Below are 22,035 nucleotides of genomic sequence, written 5' to 3' on the forward strand. Positions count from 1 at the left end.
TCAGCAGAAAAATGCATAAAAAACGGGAGAGCTAGCCACCGACTTTGGAAGCCCTTAATCTGATAGGGAAGCCCCGGATGGGAGAACAGGTCGCTCTCCTTTCCCCATTTTCTTTTCCAGCCATCTCCCTGACTCTGCCATCACCCATCCCTGTGCTAGGCTTCCCTCCGGGCTGACCGGTAATGTTGAGGATGTTGTCAGCAATGGCTGTGGGGGTCACTGTGCCTTGCGTGGTCTCGTTTTGCAGGATGGCCATCATGTTCTCCAGCTTGTTCAGGGTTTTCTTCAGGCAAGAATGGCATACAAATTCCTTACTTGCTACCTACAGGGAGAGAGCCCAGGGACAAAGGCTTACCTTCTTCTCATCCTTCTGCCCATATCCCATCTATCTGAGCAGATAGTGTTTTCTTCCCCAACAATGATATTTGAGGTTCTACATCACTTCCTGCTTCACCATCAATCCCAACCTTTTCTTGTTTTTTATTTATTTTTTTTAAACATACCTTGCTTTATGAATCATGTTGGTAGAGAAAAATCAGAGCAAAAGAGAAAAACCATGGGATAGAGTAAAAAAAAAAAAAAAAACCCAACAGAAAAAAAGTAAACATAGCACGTATTGATTTACATTGTTTCCTTAGTTTCTTTTCTGGATGCAGATGGCATTTTCTGTCCAAGGTCTATTGGGATTTCTTTAGATCACTAAACTTTCATATTTATTACTCTTTTCACTCATACCCTAGTCCTCTGCAGGCCCCTCACTCTTGGCTTCCTATGAATCATTATCTCCTCATTCCCCATCGCCTATCCCCTTCTTCCCTTTTGCCTTCCCTCTCTCCCAGGGTGGGCTTCTCTGCTCACCACAATTTCTCTTGTTCTTTCTGATAACCCCAGCACCCCAACAGCTTACTCCCAACACTTAGCTAAGGTTAAAATAAACAGAGATCTGAGAAGAACTGATTCAATTTTATTAAAGGCAGCACTGATGAAGAGAACTGTCAGCTACCTCTCAGCCACCCAGCCTAGGAGAAACTTAGCCCCAGTCCTTTTCCTTAGGGCATCCTTCGGGATGACTCAGAATTGTTAGGGAGGAAAAGGATATGGAAAGGGAGTAGGATGCCCCAATGTACCGTGCACTGGGCCAGGGCGGCTGAAATCTGCTGAATATCATCCACAGTGTTGACACGAAGGGAGACAAGGATCTCAGTAATGTTTCTTCGCATGAGCACCCGGAGATGCCTCTCATGGCTGGCTTCTTCCTCTGAAGATGTCACCTGTTCATACTGACGAGACAGGAAGAAATATATGCTTTATAAGAGCACATCTCTCACACACCTCAGATCCCCTGAGTAATTAATGGTCTCTGATCCACTGACAGAGAGCTGGGATTTTTCATTTTCCTCTTCACATCCCTAACACCTAGCACAGATAAATGTTTATTGATTATTGATTTGCAGTGGTGGTCAGGGAATGAAGACGGTGGCCCTTTGAGATTCCTCCTTTATGAAATCAGTCTAAGTATCTCAAGTAACAGTGAATCATGACATAGATCAACCGCCCTGGCTGCCTTCTCTTGCCTCCTTCCTTGGTCTCCCATCCAGGATAGGGGTGGAGATAGCACTGACCTCATTGAGGACGGTGATGAGGGCCAAGGAGTACTCGATAACATGCTGGGGGTCGGCCTGTTTCACCAGCCCTGGAAGGACTGTCTCAGTCAGACTGTACAGCCAGTGGGTAAGACAGTGGAAGCCAGCAGAAGGCTCAGGCAAGGTAATAAGCAGAGACCTGGAAAGCAACAGCCAGGTGAGGGTGAGACCTGTGTGGCAAGGACTGACTGCCCAAGAGTAGAAAAGCTAAACTCCTAAGCTGGGCAGAGAAAGGCACACCCGGAGCAGATCCTCGTGGCCCTCCCCACCCTCTTCTCCAGGAGGAGATAGCCTGATTCCACATGGAATACTCATTTTCTTTTCATCCTTTCAATGCTCACAGCCTCAAACTGAACTGTATCTGGCTTAGATCACAAATGCAGAGCTGAAAGGGACCCCATTTCATTTGAACAGATTAGGAAACAGAGGTCAGACAAGTTAAGTGGCTAATCTCATATAAGTAATAGGAATGAGAACTAGGATTCATGTCCGGATCCTGATATCCAGTCCAGCATCCTTCCACTGAATCATACTGCTTGTTTATAAACTGTTTCCCAAAGATTATCAACTTTCTCCCAACGATCCCTTCTTCCATCTATCTCAGCCATTTCTCTAACCCCACCTTGGGTAGCTAGCCCAGGGCTTGCCCTCAGATTCCTTAGTACAGTGCCTAGCATGTAGCAGGTGCCTAATAAATGTAGAATGACTGACTGACTGGGGAACAGACAGCGTTGGAATGTCCCTTCACCCCCTTACCTGTTCAGGGCCACCACGGCAGCACCTAACTGGTCCTGCACCACCACAGAGAGGTCCACAGTAAAGTGGGTCTTAAAGCCAGGGGGCAACACAGCTCCATATGCAGAGAGGCTGCCTTTGTAGATGCAGAACTCCTCACAGTATCCCTGACGGCAGCGCCGCAGAAGCAAGGAATACACCAGGGGGGCGTCCTCATCCTCTGTGTCCCGCCAGCCTGCAAGAGTCATGGCCCAGCATTAACTCTCCACGCCAGGAACTTCTGGCCATCCTCCCTCCCAGGGCCCCATCCTCCTCTGCATCCTACCACGGACACTCCATGACAAGAGTCAGCATCCTAGGTGGAGAATGATGATGGGGGCCCAATGGAAGGAAGGAATAAACACTTATTAAGCACCTACTTATGTGCCAGGCACTATACTATATAATAATTATAGACATTTTACAAATATTATCTCACTTGAGCTTCATGACAATTCTGGGAAGTAGATGGAGTAGGAAGGGAGGAATGAAAATGGATCAAAGCCATAACTAGAAATTATCATTTCCAATGGCTTTTTTTGTCTTTATCCTCTATGACCTTTAATTGTGTGGCAAAGTCAGCTGAAAGATTAGAAACAGAAGACAGTTCACTTTATGTTGGCAATTATGGCAGGGACAGGTGGACCCTGGGAAAGGTCACCTGGTCTTTGTGGGCTGGGGCTGTAGAACTGCTTCAAGGAGAAAGTGCAACCCCCACTTATCAGCATCTTGGAGCAAAGGCCCATTGGTCCTGCCATAGTTATGGCTCTGAGATGACTGCATTATGGACTAAAGAAACTTTGAAGACAATGATGAGGTGAAATAGAATTATCCTGTCTGATGAAAAATAATAAACAAGATAGAGCTCAATGACAGACTTCAGAAATCGTATCCACTCCTTGTTCCAGAACTCATTATCCCTTCTCTCTTATGTCTTCAAACTCAGTTTCTCTCTACTGGCTCCTCTTCTGCCTACATACATACATTCTCAAGTCTCCCCAGTTAGATATTTACTCTGGGTCTTTTTGCCCCATTCTTCTATGCATATTTCTCCCCTTTCACTGTCATCTTCTTTAAAAGTTGTCTACGTCTGCTGCCTCCACTTCCCCACCACCCTCTCTGTCCTCCATTTGTAGTGGTTGGCTTGCCACTTCCACTGCTATTGAACGTACTCTCAGAAGTAACCAATGACCCCCTAACTGTTAATCCCAATGGCTTTTTAAAATCAGTTCTCACTTTCCATTATCTTTCAATAGGTTTCAAGACTGTACCTTCCACTGGGCTGTCTCTTTTTCCCTTGGCTTCTGAGATACCACACTCTACTCATTGTCCTCTGACTTCTCTAACTGCTCCTTTATTTTCTTCCTAGGTCTTTGATGTGCATGCTGATTACACTGAGATTTATGGAGCTGTCCACTGTTAACTCTCTTCTCTCTCTATAATCTTTTTCTTGATACTCTTAGTCACTTTTAAAGCTTCACTTATGCAGGAAACTCCCAAACCTGACTTCTTTCTGAGCTTTGGAACCCCATCTTCCACTGACTGCCTGATACTTCCACTTGGAAATTTCCCTGACACCTGAAATTCTATATGCTCACAACTAAGCTGGTCTTTACCCTTAAACCCGACCCGTACGACTTCACTATTTGTTATCACGACACTACTTCACATAGTCTCCTATGCCAGAAACATTCTTCCTTTTCTCTGACTTGTAATCTAATTCATTACCAAATATTTATTGCTTTACTTTTGTAAAATATCTCATTCTACACCTTTCCTCTCTCTCCATTGCTACCACTTTACTGTAGATCATAACTTAATTAGACTATTGCAATTGCTGTTTATCCATCATTTCTTGTATCCTTTATTATTATCCTTTATGCATAGAACTGGTCATATCATGACTCTCCTCAAAAATCTTCAGGGACTTTTCAGTGACCACTAAGTCAAGTTCAAACTTCCTTCTCTGACATCTGAAGACCTCCCTGAAGAAATTTATATTTCCAGTTTTCTCCTTCTTTCCCTCTATTTTAGCCAATGGAACACTCTTTGATCTCCCAATATTTTCTTTGCTCTCCTGCATCCACATCTTTGCTCCTACTGTTCCCTACTTTGAAGTCTTTTCTCTCTTTCAGGAGCAACCTTGTCTTTAAAAGCTTATACAGGAATTTGTTTACAACTACCTAAAGCACTTACTGGGTAGCACTGCTTATTACAGACACTGGTACTTGTGTTTTGCCCTCACCCTCTTTTCCCTTTTCAATAATAAAAGTGCACCAGACACCACCCTCAATTTTATTTAAACTTAACATTTACAATGCCCATCTCCCCCCATGCAATCCCAAGATCTAGTAGAGTATTCTATATATGGTAGATACTCAATGTTTACCCAACGAATGAATGAATCAGAGGTGACCTGAGAATCAGAATTCCTAGGCCCTCTCCCTAACCTGTTTCCTTCACCACTACCCTGATTCACTATGTGATCTTCAACAAATTGATCTCAGTATATCCCTTTGGAAAATGGGCAGAATTCTTTCTGACCACATGAGGGCAACAAATGAAAAGGTGGGAATGTTCTGTAGGGTGAAAACTCTTGAGGAAGTCAAGGGTGATTATACCTGGTGGCTCGGGGGCAAAGAATGCTCTCACCTGTACATTCAAAGTGAACCTTGGTGGTGAGAGCCTTGACCGCCTCATGGGGGAAAAGACGGCAAGAGCCCCCAATAGGAGGGCGATTGGGGAACAGGTCAATGGAAGCAAATCCTTCTTCCTCCCCGGAGCAGCCTAACACAGTCAGGGTGAAGGTATAGCCCTCGCCATCGCGCAGCACGCCTCGCCTCAGAACCAGCCGCATGCCTGAGCTGCCTGTTGATGTTGTCGACTCATCCAGGACTAGGGATTTGTTGCTGAATGTCTGGGCTGCCCATCGCTGCCAGGTGAGACAAATAGCCATGTGTATATGTACAGACACAAAAGCAGACACACACACACACACACACACACACACACACACGTGACAAGTGACAGCTACATGCACACATAGCTGTGCATGCAGTCACACAGAAACTTGCAGATTCAGACTCTGGGAAGTGGAAAGAAAATGTAGCCAACCATTCCACGTCCTGCCCTTGTGTGACCCTCTTTTAAGTAATCATCCCAGACTTGTCCCTGGCTCCTCACCCCTCGCTTAGAGCCACTGCTGCAGTTGTGGCAGGTTCCCTCCAGGTAGACGTAGGAACTCTTGCTCACTTCATACACTGATTGTGCTTTGCAGGAAACACATTCCAGAGATACAATGGGCACCAAGCCATTCCTGATCAGCACCTGGAGAAAGAAGACATCAATAGAAAGTGTTTCTGCCTTCATTCTCTCTCCTCTCTGATCTATCCTTTGTACTGATGCTAATATGATTCACCCAAACCCTAATAGGACCTCTGCCTAACTCCCAGGGGCAGTATCCCTAGGGGGGGGATGTACAATTAACTTCCCCTCATCCGTGTCAACAGATGGCAAAGCAGCCAGATACCCCATAGAGCATTGAGTATGACATATCCTAATGGAACCATGATCTCAATATCTCCAGCAATGAAAATCAGAACCCATCCATGGACTCTTGTCCATGTTCTCCCATAAAACCCCCATGGAGTGAGAAATCCAATCATTCACAGGCAACAAATATCCAGGAAGTGAATCAGCAATCTCTTCAGGGCCTCTGATATCCATGTGCAGAGTAGAGGTAATACATAAAATAAACTCTAGGTCTGACCTAAGGTAAGGAGGAAAATGAAACCTCATATGTGGCTTAGCAGGTGTAACTCCTCACTGGGATAAAGCAGTAGGTGAAGAGACTTTATTCAAAAACAATTGATTGTATATGAGGGGGGAGAGAAGCATTCTATAACAAGAAGTCACATTTCTGCGTGGAAATCCATGAACTGGAAGGAGGGGAAATGAAGGAGAACATTTTGGGGAGGGTCAAGGCAGGGGGAAGCACAAGTGATGTTGTGCAGAGTGTTGAGTATATTCTCCATTGAAAGCCCCATTTTGTCATAAAAATGATCCACGTTACATTAAAAATAATTACATAGACATCTTTTTGATACTGGTATAATTGTTTTGCCATCACCTACATCTCCCTACCTACATTTTGAATACTGCCCCTTATGATTAAAGTCATTTCATATAATAAAGAAGAAAAAAAGAAATTTAAAAAGGGGGAGGAGTATGTCCTGTGTTTACTGAAGGGCTTACTGTGCCGGCAGAGGGCAAAATCGAGCAAGTCTTAGTGAGTTTGAAAGGTTTAGAGTACTGTCCTCAACCAGAGGGAGTCACCAGCTGCCTTCAATAAGCTGAAGGCAGAAGGCAGCCAAAGCATAAGGAGAAGAAGGAAAGCTTCGATGTGGCCCTTGACCTTGACCACCTGTTTGACCTTAAGTAAACTGCTCAATCTCCATGGGTCTCAGTTTCCTCATCTGTAAAATGATGGGATTATACCAGATGATGTCCGAAGTCCCTTCTAGCTCAAGCAAGATCTATAATTCTATCATCCTGGAGTACAGAAACCTGAACCATTGTCAGGGACCTGTGAAAAATTATGGCGCTTGAGGGATGGACAAATGTTCTCATTTTCAGGAATGAAGCTAAATCTTTTTAACTATAGACTAGAAGACTTGACTTAAAGGGATGTTTTTCAAAGCATCCAGAAAGGGAAAGGAGTGATCACGAAGAACTAATATAGCTTGATGGTGGTTGCTAAGGTAGCTCAGGATAATGCCATAGATACAGTAATACACATGACACAAACTCTCATGATATCCTTGTGAACAAGAGAAGGGAGAGAAGAGTGGGCAGATAGATAGATTTCGAAGCTTCTGAAAGAATGGACCCAAGTGGTAATGACTGACAATCTGGGAGGAAATATTCAGTGAGGGCGAGGTCCTTGACATTATTCTAGTCAGCATTTTAAATCAATTACTTGGATGAAGGGAAAGAGGAACAAGGAAATAAGCATTTATTAAGTTTATTATTATTACTCTGTGCCAACCTATGGGGGCAGCCAGATGGCACAATGAATAGAGTACTAGCTCTGGAGTGAGAAAGATCTCAACACTTACTAGCTATGTGACCCTAGGCAAGTCACTTAACCCTGTTTGCCTCTGTTTCCTCACTTGTAAAATAAGCTGGAAAAGAAAATGGCCAACCACTCCAGTACTTTTGCCAAGAAAACTCCAAATAGAGTCAGAAAGAGTCAGACGTGACTGAACAACAATAAGAAATGGGCCAAGCACTTTACAAGTATTACTTCATCACATTCCTACAACAGCTCTGGGAGGTAGATGCTATTAATATCCTCACACTATTCAATGTTCTTATTAATGACTTGGATGAAGGCATTGGTGGTAGGCTGATCAAATCTGCAGATGACATGCAGCTAGGGAGTACAGCTAATATCAATAATTCACATTTATATAGCACTTTAAGGTTTCCAAAGTGCCTTTTTTTTTTTTTTTTACAAAACCTTTTTTTTTTAAACCTTTTTGTTTTTTAAACAACAATGTTGTGAAATAAGTGATCTAGTTACTATTTCTGTTTTTAAAGATGAAGAAACTGAAGTTAAATGGTTCAGGTCTTCTGATGCTAAGTCCAATGTCCTTTCCACTGCCTCAAACAACTTAACACATTGGATGATAGTCAGGATCCCGCCCAAAATGGTCCCAGAAGTCCAGAACAATAGACACAGTCTAAAAATATTTAGGGAGAGATGCAATTTATACTTGTGTGAAAAAAATCAATGGTATAAGGACATAAAGGGAAGGACACTAAAATGAAAATATGGAGGGGGAAAAGAGAAGATAGTTTAATGAACTGTTGGAGGTCTAATGAAATTCTGGTTAAGGCATGCATTGAAGCAGATGACCTCTGCTTTTCTAGGTGAAACAGAGAATAGAGATCCAAGTCTGAAGTCAGGGAGACAAATTTGAATCCAGTCTCAGATGCATTCTAGCTGTGTGATCCTGGGCAAGTCACTTCATCTCTTTCTACCTCAGTTTCCTCAACTGTAAAATGAGAATAATACCACCTATCTCCCAGGGCTGCTATGAGGATTAAATGAGCTCGTAACTGTAAGGCACTTAGCACTTAGCACAGTGCCTAGCACATAGTAAGCACTGTAGAAATGTTAGCAAAGACTTGAAGGAAGCAACACCAGCCCCAACCTCAAATTAAAAAGTCATCTCTTAATTAGGTTTTAGATAATCTCTTCCTTCTTTATCTTAGCTGTGCCAAGAAAGAAGTAGAATCTTCTGGGGCAGCTAGGTAGTGCAGTGCAACCCTGAAGTCAGGAGGACCCGAGTTCAAATCTGGTCTCAGACATTTAACACTTCCTGGATATGTGACCCTGGGCAAGTCCCCAATTGCCTCAGCAAAAACAAAACAAAATAAAACCCAAACCAAAACAACAACAACAACAACAAAAGAAGTAGAATCTGTCCCAGAGAAAGGGAAGGGAAGGAAGCAGGAATCTGTTTGAACGTGAGTTTATATATGAATGTATCATTAACAAACAAGAATCTCTGGATGCCCACTATTTGGGCTTACCCACACTTGTGTTTTTCTTTTCTTCTTCATGATCTGGCAATATCACTTCCTCCCCAGACTATATAACTCATACTCCCTGAGACCTGAGCCCCTTCTTTCACCTTGTCAGAGAGAGGTCACCACACTGGAAGGTGAAGGTGTGGATACACTTCTAATTCCCAGACTTGGATACTTTTTTATCCATTATTTGGGTAGCATTGCCAAGGAGTATTGCCTCCCTGAAGTGGGGCCCAGAGAGAGCAGTGGTACCCACCGTCTGATTGGTCACTTCTTCCTTTCTTCCTGCCTTCCAGACAGTCAGGTTGAACGTATATTCCACGCCAGCCTCAAGCCGCTCTTTTGGAATGGTGATCATGCTGCTTCCTCGGGGGCCAAAGTTTAAGGGACACCCTCCGGGATGGCTCTGTATCACCAGATGGGATGGAACGGGAAAGAGAGAAGTCATGAAACAGACAACCGTGGCCAGGAAAGAGGGAAGAGACCCTTCCACATAGCTATCCTATTAGAGAGGGAAATCTCCCAAGTAGTTGTAGCTGGTATCTGCCCCAAGAGGCAGTCATTCGGAAGAACCCCCTTCTCAAAAACTTTGACTCTTATTCAGAACCCCCTTCTCAAAAACTCTGACTCCTATTCAGAAGAACCCCCTTCTCAAAAACTTTGACTCTTATTCAGAAGAACCCCTTCTCAAAAACTTTGACTCTTATTCAGAAGAACCCCCTTCTCAAAAACTCTGACTCTTATTCAGAAGAACCCCTTCTCAAAAGCTTTGACTCATCATTCAGAAGAACCCCCTTCTCAAAAATTCTGACTCTTATTCAGAAGAACCCCCTTTTCAAAAACTTTGACTCTTATTCAGAAGAACCCCCTTCTCAAAAATTCTGACTCTTATTCAGAAGAACCCCCTTCTCAAAAATTCTGACTCTTATTCAGAAGAACCCCTTCTCAAAAACTTTGACTCTTATTCAGAAGAACCCCCTTCTCAAAAACTTTTGACTCTTATTCAGAAGAACCCCCTTCTCAAAAACTTTTGACTCTTATTCAGAAGAACCCCTTCTCAAAAACTTTGACTCTTATTCAGAAGAACCCCTTCTCAAAAACTTTGACTCTTATTCAGAAGAACCCCCTTCTCAAAAACTTTTGACTCTTATTCAGAAGAACCCCCTTCTCAAAAACTTTGACTCTTATTCAGAAGAACCCCCTTCTCAAAAACTCTGACTCTTATTCAGAAGAACCCCTTCTCAAAAACTCTGACTCTTATTCAGAAGAACCCCTTCTCAAAAACTCTGACTCTTATTCAGAAGAACCCCTTCTCAAAAACTTTTGAATCTTATTCAGAAGAACCCCCTCTCAAAAACTTTGACTCTTTGTTTAGAAGGATGGTTACACGCAAAGACCAAGCTAGGGTCTCTTGACCACAAATTTTTTCAGGAGTCTCTGGTGGGTAATAGGTGCTAAATTGTTTTCCCATTGGTTATCCCTCACTCCACCTGTTAATCACTTTAGATACAGTGAGATGCATGTATGGAGAGCTATCCAAAACCACTGATAATTTCCCCACCAGCCCCACCCACCGTGGTCCTGGGGTCCCTGCTACCTCTCTGCATCCCCTGAATAGAAATCCCATGGAAACTCAACTGACCTTGGAGGAAGAGACACAGGCCCAGTGGAAGCTGAGGAGGGTCTGGTCACCATCCTCCAGGTTGGGGTCATAAGATTTGCCGCCATTGAGCACCAGATCCCGCGTGTTGGACCAGACTCTGTAGGAGCCACCGTCAATGATGGGCACCAGCCGGCCGGGCGTCACAGTGACATTGGCCTGAATGCTGCGGGATAAGGGCGTATCGCCGAAGGACACCACGAACACAAAGCAGTAGTCGCCCACGGCCAGGGCCAGCCGTGGCACCACCAGCTGAGGCCGGCTCACGTCCACGCCGGGCAGGGGCACGTGGGCGGAGCGCCGGTAGTGGAGGCAGCTGGCCGCCCGGTACACCTGCCAGTGGTATTCGGTCTGGTAGGTGACACAGCCCCGCAAGTTGATGTGCGCCTCCAGGTAGCTGCGCTGAGACCGACGCATCACCACCTGGGTGGGCAGGGCCACCTCCACTTCTGGCTCCTCACACTCCAGCACCCGCACCGTCACCGTGGCCTTGGCCACCAAGAAGCTAACCAGGTTGGAGGCGTTGACCTGGATGTGATAGTCCCCGGGGAACAGGTAAGTGTGGTTGGACAAGGGTGTGGAGGTCACTTGGGCCTGGGACCCATCTCCAAAATCCCAGTGATAGGAGACCCGCCGGGGGCTGGGCATTGTGGCTGCCTCAAACTGGGCTGACCGGTTTGTGAAGCAGCTCCCGGGATGGAGATCCACTGCTTGGATGAGGTCCTGAACCTCGATGGTCCTGGTGAGGTTCACACTGCCCAGGTCGTTGAAGGCACGGACATGGATCTCGAGGTGGCCAGCGGCCACAGGGGTGTAAGCCACCTCTCGGCCAGAGAGGATGACCAGGGAGTCGCCCTGAACCTTCTGTAGGGAGAAGTCCCAGGCGTACGAGACGCGTGACCCCCTCTGCACTCGGGCTGTGAAGTTCCTCTCCCCACCTGTCGGTATGCCGAGCTCACAGCAGCCCACAATCTGCAGCCCCGCAATGGCTTCCAGGACCGATATGCGCACCTGCACCTGCTCCCGGCTCACATGATTCTCCGCCTGCACAGTCACCATATAGTCGCCCACTTTGGGGAAACTATGGGAGAAGCTGGGCCCGCCCAGAGCCGTGGGGGCTCCGCCGCTAATCAGGAGCCGATAACTGACGTCCGAGCCCAAGGCCAGGTGGATGCTGAAATGGACCTTTTCCCCTGGCTCTACCACCCGGCTGCTCGCCCAGAGCTCCAGACCCTGGATGGGGTCCTCCACGGTGATGTTGCAGCTGGCGGCGGTCCAGCTGACAGCGTTGGAGGCGTTCAGGTGGATGGAGAAGGCACCGGCACTGGGGAAGACTTCCGTCATTCTCTGGCCACTCTTGGTGCTGTCTAGCACCTCCCACGACCAGCTCACATTGCTCCCGTGCTCCAGATCCCCCCAGAAGTGAACGACAGAACCAGAGACCACAAAACTGTGGCCCAACTCCCCGCACCCGATGCCGAGGCCGGCCACGGGCTCCTGCACATCCACGAGGATCGTGCCGTTGACTGAGCCGAGTTGGTTCTTGGCTACGACAGTGACTGCCCACAGCCCAGGGCTGGGGAACGCGTGGGTGACGGACGGGTCGGCGGCTTCCACGCGCACTCCCTCTTGCAGGAGCCAGGAGTAGGTGATCCCCGTGCCGCTGGACAGCGCAGCGCTGATGTTGACGGACGTGTTCACAGCCGTGGGGTTGGGGGAGGCAGACAGGGCCAGCTGCCCCATGTTCTCCACGAACTCGAACGTCCTGTTGACCGCAGCACTCCCCAGCATGTTGACGGCCCTTAGCTGGACGTGGTAGGTGCCGGCCTCGGGGACGGTCAGTGGGAAGACCTTGCCCTGGGCAGCGTGGACGAGAGCGCCGTCCTGCTGCACTGTCCAGCTGTAGGAGATGTTGGTGCCGTCCCTCACCGCGGCCTGCAGCTGGAGGGTGCGGTTGGTAGGGAAGCAGTCGCGGTCCCCCCCACCCAGCATCTGCAGCCCCTCGATCTGCTGCAGCACGTAGATGAAGATGCTGTCCTGCAGGGAACTGACCTCGTTCTCGGCCGTGACAATGATGTTGAAGGTGCCCACGGAGCGGAACGTGTACGAGATGGTGGAGGAGCCCGGGATGGGGGTGCAGCGGTCGCACAGGACCCAGGAGTAGTGCACGTCGCTCCCCGCCTGCAGCGTGGTGCTGAAGCTCACCGAGCCGTTCAGGGGCACCACGGTCCGGCTGGCGTTGACGCTCAGGCCCTGCACCCGCCTCTTGACGGTGACGTTGAGTTGGGATTCGCTGCGACTCACCTCGTTCCAGCCCAGCACGCTGACCGTGTAGGTGCCCGTGCGGTTGAAGGCGTGGACGACCTGCGGGCTCTCCTGCCTCCGGCCGTCCCCCAGGTCCCAGCTGTAGCTGGCCGGGCTCCCGCTGCCCCGCACTGAGAACAGGTAGGGCTGGTTTAGCTCCAGCACGTGAGAGCCGTTGACCTCGATGCTGCTGATGCCCACGGGCTCCTGCACCTCCACGAAGGCCGTGTCGTTGTCTGAGGACACGTTGTTGGACACCGTCACTGTGACCAGGTAGATCCCGGGGACCTTGTAAGTGTAGCTCACCTCGGTGCCCCCTGAGCGGGCAGAGTCATTGGCCCCAAAATCCCAGGAGAAGTGGTAGAAAAACGGGGGGAAGGCCTGGACCTCCAGCCGGGCTTCCTCCCCAAGCTTCACAAACTGCCTTTCAGGGCGCAGGGTGACGTTGCTGACCTCCGGCTCCACACAGACGCTGGTGAAGTAATGGGCCTTGTTGACCAGGCTGGACAGGACCAGCGAGAGCGGGAAAGTCCCACTGCGGGTGAAGTTATGGGTGACCGTGGGGCGGCCGTGAACGGTGGCATTGGACGAGCCGTCACCAAAAGTCCAGTCGAAGACATAGTGCGTATAGTCCCCAGTCACGTGGGCCGTTAGCTGGACCTCGGGCTGCTCAGGGATACAGGATGTAGGCTCGATCTTCAGCACTTCCAGGACGAAAATGTGCACGGGCAGGAGCTGGGAGACGGAGCTGACGGGATTGGCCGCGGTCACCTGGAGGGTGCAGTTCTCATCCTGCAAGTAGACATGCTGGACAGAGGGCTCTGGGCCGGTCAGGACCGTGCCGTCTCCCATATCAAAGGTCCACGTAATATTGTCCCCAGCTTCCACCGAAGCGTTGACGGTGACAGCCATGCCCTTTTCTGTGGCTGCAATCGGGCTCACTCGCAAGCCCCAAATCTCCTCAAAGACTCGGACAGAGAGGTCTGCTCTCACACTGCTCACGGTGTTGTTGACCGTCAGGCTGATGTTGTACACCCCTCGGCGCCCGTAGGCATGGCTGACTGCCGGCTCACTCTTCAGCACCACCGGGGAGCCGTCCCCGAAGTCCCACGTGTACGAGACGCCAGTGGGAGAGGGCAGCGGGCGTGGGGTAAAGGTGATGGGGCGGCCCACCACCGGGGCTCCGCCGTCTGTCTCCACAGTGACGTGGGGCAAGGAAGCCCGGACGCTCAGGGGCAACTGTTGGGTCAAATTCTCAAAGGTATTGAACACAAACACTGTGAGGTTATAGTCACCTGAAGGCGAGAGAGATGGGAAAGAGAGGAATCGATCAGTCAATCAGCTGGCATTTTTAAAGAACCTATCGTGTGCCAGGCACACAGGGCTAGGGCGGCAGAGACGAGAACGAACTGTTTCTGCCCCAAAGAAGGTGAATTCTGGGGCAGCAGGTGTTGTGGTGGATACAGCACCAGGTCTGGAGTTAGGAGGAGCCGATTTCAAAACTTCCTCAGATACTCATTAGCTATGTGATCCCAAACAAGACACTTACCCCTGATTTCCCCCCTTCCAAAAAAAAGAAGCAGCAGTTAACATTCTATTGGAGGCAGCAACACAGTACAGTGGAAAGAGCACTGGCTCTAGGGGCGGAAGGCTTGGATTCACATCCTACAACTATGGGTGACCGTCATCTGTAATATGAGGTCGCTGATGTATATATGACCTCTGAGGTCCTTTCCATCTCAAATTCTATGGTCCTGGATACAAATCTAAGTACATTTAAATGTATGCAAAATAAATCCAAGGGAGTGTCAGGAAAGACTTTTTTTGGTAGGAGATGGCACTTGAGCTCAGTTTTGACAAAAACCAAGGATTTCTATGAGGCAGAAACTGGGCAAGGAAAAACCTATGCAAAAACAATGGAGAGGAGAGATGGCATGTTATGTGTGAGGAGGAACAAGTAACCAATTATTACATCTAGCATTTCAGCAGGAGCCGGAAATCTTAGAAATCACACTAGATTCAGCGGTCAGAGGCCCCTCATTCCTCATCTAATGGGACATCTGCTTCCTTGGGACTCAACACAATACTATAAATTCAGAAAGGACCATAGATAGGGAAGCGGACAAGAGAAATAGCAACTTGTCCCATAGCAATGAACTCAGACAACCAGTGATCCTGAAGGAGGAATCAAAGAGGAGAGAACTGCTATGTCTGTTGTATGTATGTCTGTGGGGAAAAATCACAGGAAAACCCTTACCCCTGACTCCACTGCTCACCTGGGACATGGTAGGTATGTGTGACATTGTGTTCGATTAGCACTTGATGGACGCCAGGCTCTGGAGCTAGAAAAGACTCGTTGTATGGGGGCTTGAACTGACCACTCTCTTGCTCCCCATCCCCAAATGTCCACCTGGAGTAGAGGGAGGGGAAGAGATCACGGAGTGAAGAGAAGGTCAACAGTGTCAGCCAGGTCTAGCACACAACTAATTTAAGGTAAGAAAAGTGAACCTACCACCTCCTGTCCTAGCAGCCCAAGGGGCAATAATTGGAATTGATACACTTTGGAACAGGGGACTACCTCCTCCAGATCAAAGGGGTAACCTTCCATCCCAGGATATGGGAAGGTAAAGAGCTATTAAATTGCTCATGTGGCTCTATGGGATTTGCTCAGGCTAAACCAATTTCCCAATCTCTGCCTCCCCAACCCCCCACAACCTATCATGGAACTGAATACATGGATTTCCTAATTCTGGTTGAGGAAGTCCCCAACAAAGAGGCACATTCTCAGATCAATGCAGTCTCTCCTGAATGTCCCCAGTCCCAGCTTCATCAATGACTGAAGCTCATGCTCACTTGGCCAGCAGAGTAACTGAGGCTCAGGTTAGCACAGGAGCTGAGCTGGACCCAAGTGTCTTTGTTGTCATTTCTCATTTTCCTTCCTAGATCTGGAGAATGGGGAAAGACTCACAGGAAAGCTACTTCCACGGCCGAGTCCACTTGGACACTAGCTCCAAGCTGTAGCGTGGTGTTCTGGGGAATGATGGCTGGAACCTCGGACACCACCAGGTCTCTCATCTTATTCATCTTCTCCACTGTGACATTGTAGTTCACGGTGACGTTACTCACGTGGTTGGAGGCTGTCAGCTGTAGGACACAAGCAGGGCTGGGACCAGAGACCTTGAACCAGGTCCTCAGAGGGCAGGCGGGGGGAGAGTCATAGAAAAGGAAGCCAGACAGGAATTCAGAGACAGAGCAGCACACACAGAAGGACAGGGTTAGAGGCAGAAGGTTAGAGAAAGATCCACAGAGTCCGTCTCCTCCTCCCTCTTCCCTCTCCCAACACTCCCAACCAACTCACTCACCCTTAGGTTTTTCAGGACCCTTCAGGAACAGAAGCAAAGCAGAAAAAAAAGGCAGAGGTGAGATCACAGGAAGCAGTTGCTACATCAGACTGTCCTGCTTAGGAAGCAGGGATGCCCAGGCTCAGAGCAGCCAGCCGGCCTCTCTCTAAAGCCCAGGGAATGGACAAAGGGCCGGGACCCAATTTCTAATTACCGAGAGCTTAAAGACAGCAGCACTCTGGTAGATGACATTGAAGACAATGTTGTAGAAGGTCAGAGACTGTTTGTCATCGATGGTCCACTTAAAAACGACGTCAGAACCAGCATCAACTATAGGGCTGTACCTCTGGAATGGAGGAGACAGGGCATAGTTTCCACATTCCCAAGTTGAAGGGCAGCTAGCCAAGACCCCTCTTACAAAAATGGATCAGGAAGGGCATTAAGGAAGCCCAAGCTATATCTAATTATGGCTCTTTAACCCATCCCTGACTATTCATAATTCCTCCTGACTCCAGTAAGAACCATGAAGACTTTCATTCATTCACTCATTCAACAAGCATTTATTAAACACATATTATTAAACACTTAGCTAGTTCCTGAAGCTACAAAGTAAAAAAAAATGAGAAAACACTTATTGTATGCTAGTTCCTAAAGATACAAAGTAAAAAAATGAGAAAACACTTTCAGATAACCTGTGTTTAGCTACAGGTTTCTGATACCAGCACATTTCTATAAATTGTCTGATGTATTGGAGTCTTGAAATGCTCCCCATTTATGGCCAGCTAAACTTATTACCCAAGTCAGGATAGCCAGGGACTAGGGTTACTTAATTATTCCCAATCCTCTGAGAAGGTCAAAAGGAAGAATGTTTCTAAGCACATGCTACTTATATTCATGGGAACCTCTCAGCCCTTCTGCTTCCTGCTTCCTACTCACCACCAGGGTGCTCTGTAACACCCGGGTCTGGGGGTTTGGGGTGGCACTGAGTCCCCGGATAGGCTCCTCAGCCTTCACCTGGATGCTGATATTCTCACGGCTCACATGGTTTTCTGCCACAATCTCCACTAAGCTTTCATCCTCCCCGAGACTATCAAGTTCAAGTAGTGCAAACCAGGTGTCATTGGTTTCCCGGATACAGTCTGCTGTCAGCTGGACCACCCCTGGAGGGCAGGAGGCTTCAAAGGGCACACTCTGGTTGCTGCCCAGCTGACTGGCTGTGGAGTTGACCCCTGAGCTGATCTTCAGCACGAGGTAAGTCCAGTTGGTGGACACGTAGAACCGGCCGTCCTGGGGGGTGGGATGAATGATTCTGAGTCCCACCACAGGTGAGAGCACATCAAAGCTACAGGACAGGTTGTGGCTGGACACGCTATTGTCCACTGAAGCTCGAACCACATAATGCCCAACGTGTTGTAGCCCAGGGTTAATGAGCTGGCCAAGGAGACGGGTCACCTGTTCTGAAGCAAAGAGCAGACGCAGGGCACAGGTGGTGCCATTGGAGCTAGATGCCCCAGAGAGGTGAGCAGGCAGGCTGGGCAGCCACGTTGAGACATTGGCACTTAAATATTCAGGCTGGAGCTGTTGGTGGGAAAGTGCCTCAGGATGGGGCAGACAGCGTAGGAGAGCACCTGGGCCTGCATCATGCTGGACACTGAAGAGGTCCCCAGGAAGCAAGGAGATATTCTTGCTGCTGAAGCTCACCTGGGGTGGAGAGCAGCAGTGTTAGATAAGCCAACCATTCCAAGTGGCCCCACTACTGATTTCTGATAAGTATTGATCAGGATGTTGAAGGGGAGAACCTTTCTTGGAACAAAGGGAAGCATAAGTTGACCTGAAGAAACAACAGTCCTATTGCCCTGGTATTGCCCTTAAGGTAGGGAAGGACAGGCACAGCCTCTCCACCATCCCTCCTCCCCCAGTCACATCTTCATGGCCATTCCATTAAGTATGTTGTCCCTGGGAATGTGGAATAAGAGCAGTCTGTTCTCTCTAACATAAGAGCTCTTTAAACTTTTTTTTGTGTCCTGGATATCTTTGATAGTATAATGTAGCCTATGGACCCCTTCTCAGAAGGATATTTTTAAAAGCATAAAATAAAATACAGAGAATTTCAAAGGAAAAAAATATATATATATTGAAACTTATCTCCCACAATATATTTTTTACATGAAACTTAGTTTATTTTTTTTTAAGTTTTTACTTTAACCAAATAGAACCAGAAATGTTTTCTTTCCTTCTGCATATTTGTCTGGGTTGTTTTCCTATATTATTTACATAGTTATTGTCATCTGGATGTTGCTATTTGGATTTCGCTTCCTATCCTCTGCATCCCTTTAGTAAAGGCTTCCCACAAAACTCCATGTTTTTCAAAGAATCACTGTCATATAGTCATATTCCAGTTTGTTCAACTGATTGCTTAATCCTTGGACACAAATTGTTTCCAAGGATTTTGTTCTTGTGAATTGTTTCAAAGAATCATTTTATAGAAGCAGGTGTCCTCCTGCCTCACTGATACTCCCCACCCTCCATTACAAATATCTTTGGGGTTCCAAATTTTTTTAAAAACCAAGTTCACAAACCATAGATTTAGAAATTCCTGCTTTAACAGGATAGTTCCCCAAAGATAGCTCTGAAAGAGAAAACATTCCCCCTTCCCTTCCCCTCCCTTCTTTTTCTCCTTCCTCCTCTTCTCTTCTCTTCCTTTCCCTTTCCCCTCTCCTCTCTCCTTTCCTCTTCTTTCCCTTTTTCTTCCCCTCCTTGCTTCTCCTCTCTTCTTCTCTCCTTTCCTCTGTACCCTCCAGGATTCAGGTCCAGAGTTGGGGATACATACTGAGTATTGCAAGGAAGGGCCTGCTGGGATGGAGAACAGGAACTCTCTCCAAAGTGAGTAGTAGCTGGACCAATGGTTGTCTTGTTTGGAGGAAGAATCATTAGCACAGGGTGATATGCTGCAAGGACTGTCCAGGGGCAAGCACATATTTGCCAAGGGACACCAGTGCTCCCCAGCCAAGCACTCAAGGGGCACCCATGTTTGGTTGTCTAAGGGTGAGCATGAAGGTTTGCTGGTGCTCTCTGGAATACCTGAAAGGAAAGCAAGAAGGTGGCATGAAACTGAGAGTCCATTTTGCCCTAAAGGGAAGATCCCAGTCACTTCCAACTAAGCCTTTTACTGTACTCCCAAGGAGAAAAACTGTTTCGTATCTATGTCTAGCAATAAACAGAGAAGATTCAGTGTTAGCACAGATCAAATAGGTTAGACCAAGGGGACAAGAAACATGGTCTTGAATCCTGACCCAAACATATTCTTTCTGGATGATGCTGGTTTCATCCTTTTCTTTTTCTGGGGAGACAAGCATTACTATTACCAACAGTTGTATCTAAATTGTGGGCTCTGGCCATGCAGAGAGGGGCCAGGTCAGACCTCTAAATCCCTTCCCTAAGGGATCCCTTTCTATATAGACTCTTTCCCACCCCCTTCCCCAGGGCCAAAACATGAAAATATGACAGTATCTTACCTCCTTCCACAGGACGATATATCTGAAGCCTCATTTGTACAGGCTGTGTAAGGTCCTTAGTCCAAAACTCAGCAGCAGTGAGAAAACCTTTACGCTGCAGCACTAGCCCAGGAAAAAGCATTACCTGGATAGATAGACAGATCTCAATAGACAGGTAGAAACCTGTATGTTGCTAACCTGGATCTAATGGTCCTGTGTGTTGAGGATTCTGCTCAGAAATCGCAGGAGAGGGGATCTTTACTCTTGGAAAGACCCTTGTATGATGGGAGAAGACAGAGAATTCTTGACCTCAGGAAACCCCCAATTTAAAAAGAGACACTGTCCTTGACCTGAGAAAACTCCCAGTATGGTGGGCTATAGATCATCCTTGTCGATGGGGGAGGAGGACAGCTTCTAATTTGACAGGGTAAAGACTATTCTTGTCTCTAAGGAACTTCTAATCTAACAAGAAACATGATTCCACACTTGGGGAGCACCCAATCTGATGGTTTCCGTTGTTGGGTAGCTCCTAGTCTCACTGGGAGATAAAGGGAGCCTCAGAAATCTTCCAATCTGATAAGGGAGGAAGAGTTCCCAGCCTTTTGAGAGGGATTCTTAATCTAATTAGAAAAAACAAGGTGCAAACACATTAAAAAGGTACAAAAAGGGAATCAACATGGAATGGGGAAGAGGGGATGAAAAGTGCATGAACAATCAGAATCAGGTGAGGGCGAATCAGATGCGGTTTCATGAAGGAGCTGAGTTTTCCATGGGATTGGCAGGTAAGATTTAAGAAGCATGTTACCTCTACAGTCTCACGTCCTGGGGCAGAGAGGACATCCTGCTCCTCCATGGGGACCACGGGCCCTGACAGATCCCAGCTGCCATCCCCCACAAAGAAATTCTCCGCATTAGACACGACTCCTAGTAAGGAGAAGAGACTGATGATTTTGGTGCTCTTGAGGATCAGAAGGAGGCTCTTATCTTGGAGCAGAGGAAGCAACAGCCTGAATGTCCAGTGAGAGGCTGGGGCACATGTGAGTGTGTGTGTGTGTGTGTGTGTGTGTGTGTGTGTGTGTGAGAGAGAGAGTGTGTGTGTCTGGGTTCTCTCCCCCCTCCCAAGGCCGAATACCTGTGGGCTGGAACTCGCACACGTAGCTGTGGGTGGCCGTGCAGAGGTCGGTGTTGCACTGGCCAGCAGGGCCCAGGCGCACGCAGTGCTCAGCATTGGCAGGGTGCGGCTCTCCAGGCAGCCAGTTCTGACAGCTCTCCAGGCTGAAGGCCTCTCCATGGGGTGGCACCCCAGGACCCGACAAGGCCGTGAAGCCGATCCACACATCGAGGCTCCTGTCAATAACCAGGGTCCACTGAGCTATAGCCCCAGTGACAGGGGACAGGAGAGAAGTTCCTGGTCCCAGGAAACTGAGAGCTCTCCTGTCCTCAAGGCCAGGAAAGCAACTCCTTCTGCACAGGGCAGAAAGCAGATTTTTTTTGGTGACTATTCATGTCCAAGAATAAACTTTCTGTCTTTGTCCCTGCTAAGCCTCCGACTCATGGCCTAGGTAGGAAGCCCATACTGTAAAAATTCAGTCATTAGTTTAAGGGCAAAGCTTGCAGGAATATGGTCGATACGGCAAGGTGCTTATCTCCAAATTCAGTGCTTATGGGGACTATGAGTTTGGTGTCCTCAGAGTCCGAGTCACAGCCAGGCTCTGTCCTTCATGTTCCCCCATGTAACTAGCTGCCAAGGCCTTAATGCTCCTCTTCAAGTATCTTTTCCCCTCTAGCACTCCCTGCCACACCACGTCAGGATGGGCGTGTGCATGAATCACGGGGGAGGAAGCTTCTTCTTTCTCCCACAGTGAAAGCGCCCCTTCCCAACCCTCCCCCATCCAGACCCATAGCTGAAGGGCTGAGAATGCACAGCTTAGAGGTGGGTCCCAGGGTCTCCATTCTATTCAGAAACCCCCATGAAGTTACCCATGAAGCAAGGTCCCCTTCTGTCTATTGATCTTTGGGGTTTGAAAGCCTGTGTGTGTGTGTGTGTGTGTGTGTCCTGAAGGGAGGGAAAGGGAATAGCATCACCAGAAAATAAACCGATATATACACATATGCCCTCATGGACAAATGGTTTTTTAAAATAACTGCTATGTTTCTTAGAAAGAGAGAGAGAGAGAGAGACAGAGAGACACACAGAGAGAGAGAGAGGCAGAGATGCAGAG

The 22,035-nt window shown here is 47.9% G+C and overlaps 1 protein-coding gene across 2 annotated transcripts in view; it reads right to left on the bottom strand.

The window, feature by feature from the left end:
* Positions 1-22,035, bottom strand: part of PKD1 (polycystin 1, transient receptor potential channel interacting) — a 125,273-nt gene that overhangs the window by 28,491 nt on the left and 74,747 nt on the right. For both annotated transcript variants that reach the window (XM_051969492.1, XM_051969490.1), the window contains exons 7-22: positions 20,946-21,160; positions 20,619-20,737; positions 19,835-19,958; positions 19,150-19,400; positions 17,256-18,020; positions 16,534-16,665; positions 15,947-16,122; positions 15,255-15,388; positions 10,657-14,273; positions 9,271-9,420; positions 5,601-5,744; positions 5,070-5,349; positions 2,400-2,613; positions 1,623-1,782; positions 1,128-1,280; positions 178-322 (exon numbers count right to left, since the gene is read on the bottom strand). In XM_051969492.1, the coding sequence (XP_051825452.1) occupies positions 178-322; positions 1,128-1,280; positions 1,623-1,782; positions 2,400-2,613; positions 5,070-5,349; positions 5,601-5,744; positions 9,271-9,420; positions 10,657-14,273; positions 15,255-15,388; positions 15,947-16,122; positions 16,534-16,665; positions 17,256-18,020; positions 19,150-19,400; positions 19,835-19,958; positions 20,619-20,737; positions 20,946-21,160 (6,779 nt within the window). The remainder of the gene's footprint in view (positions 1-177; positions 323-1,127; positions 1,281-1,622; positions 1,783-2,399; positions 2,614-5,069; positions 5,350-5,600; positions 5,745-9,270; positions 9,421-10,656; positions 14,274-15,254; positions 15,389-15,946; positions 16,123-16,533; positions 16,666-17,255; positions 18,021-19,149; positions 19,401-19,834; positions 19,959-20,618; positions 20,738-20,945; positions 21,161-22,035) is intronic.

This window comes from Antechinus flavipes, chromosome 1 (genome assembly GCF_016432865.1).
Source record: "Antechinus flavipes isolate AdamAnt ecotype Samford, QLD, Australia chromosome 1, AdamAnt_v2, whole genome shotgun sequence".
NCBI classification, from domain to species: domain Eukaryota; kingdom Metazoa; phylum Chordata; class Mammalia; order Dasyuromorphia; family Dasyuridae; genus Antechinus; species Antechinus flavipes.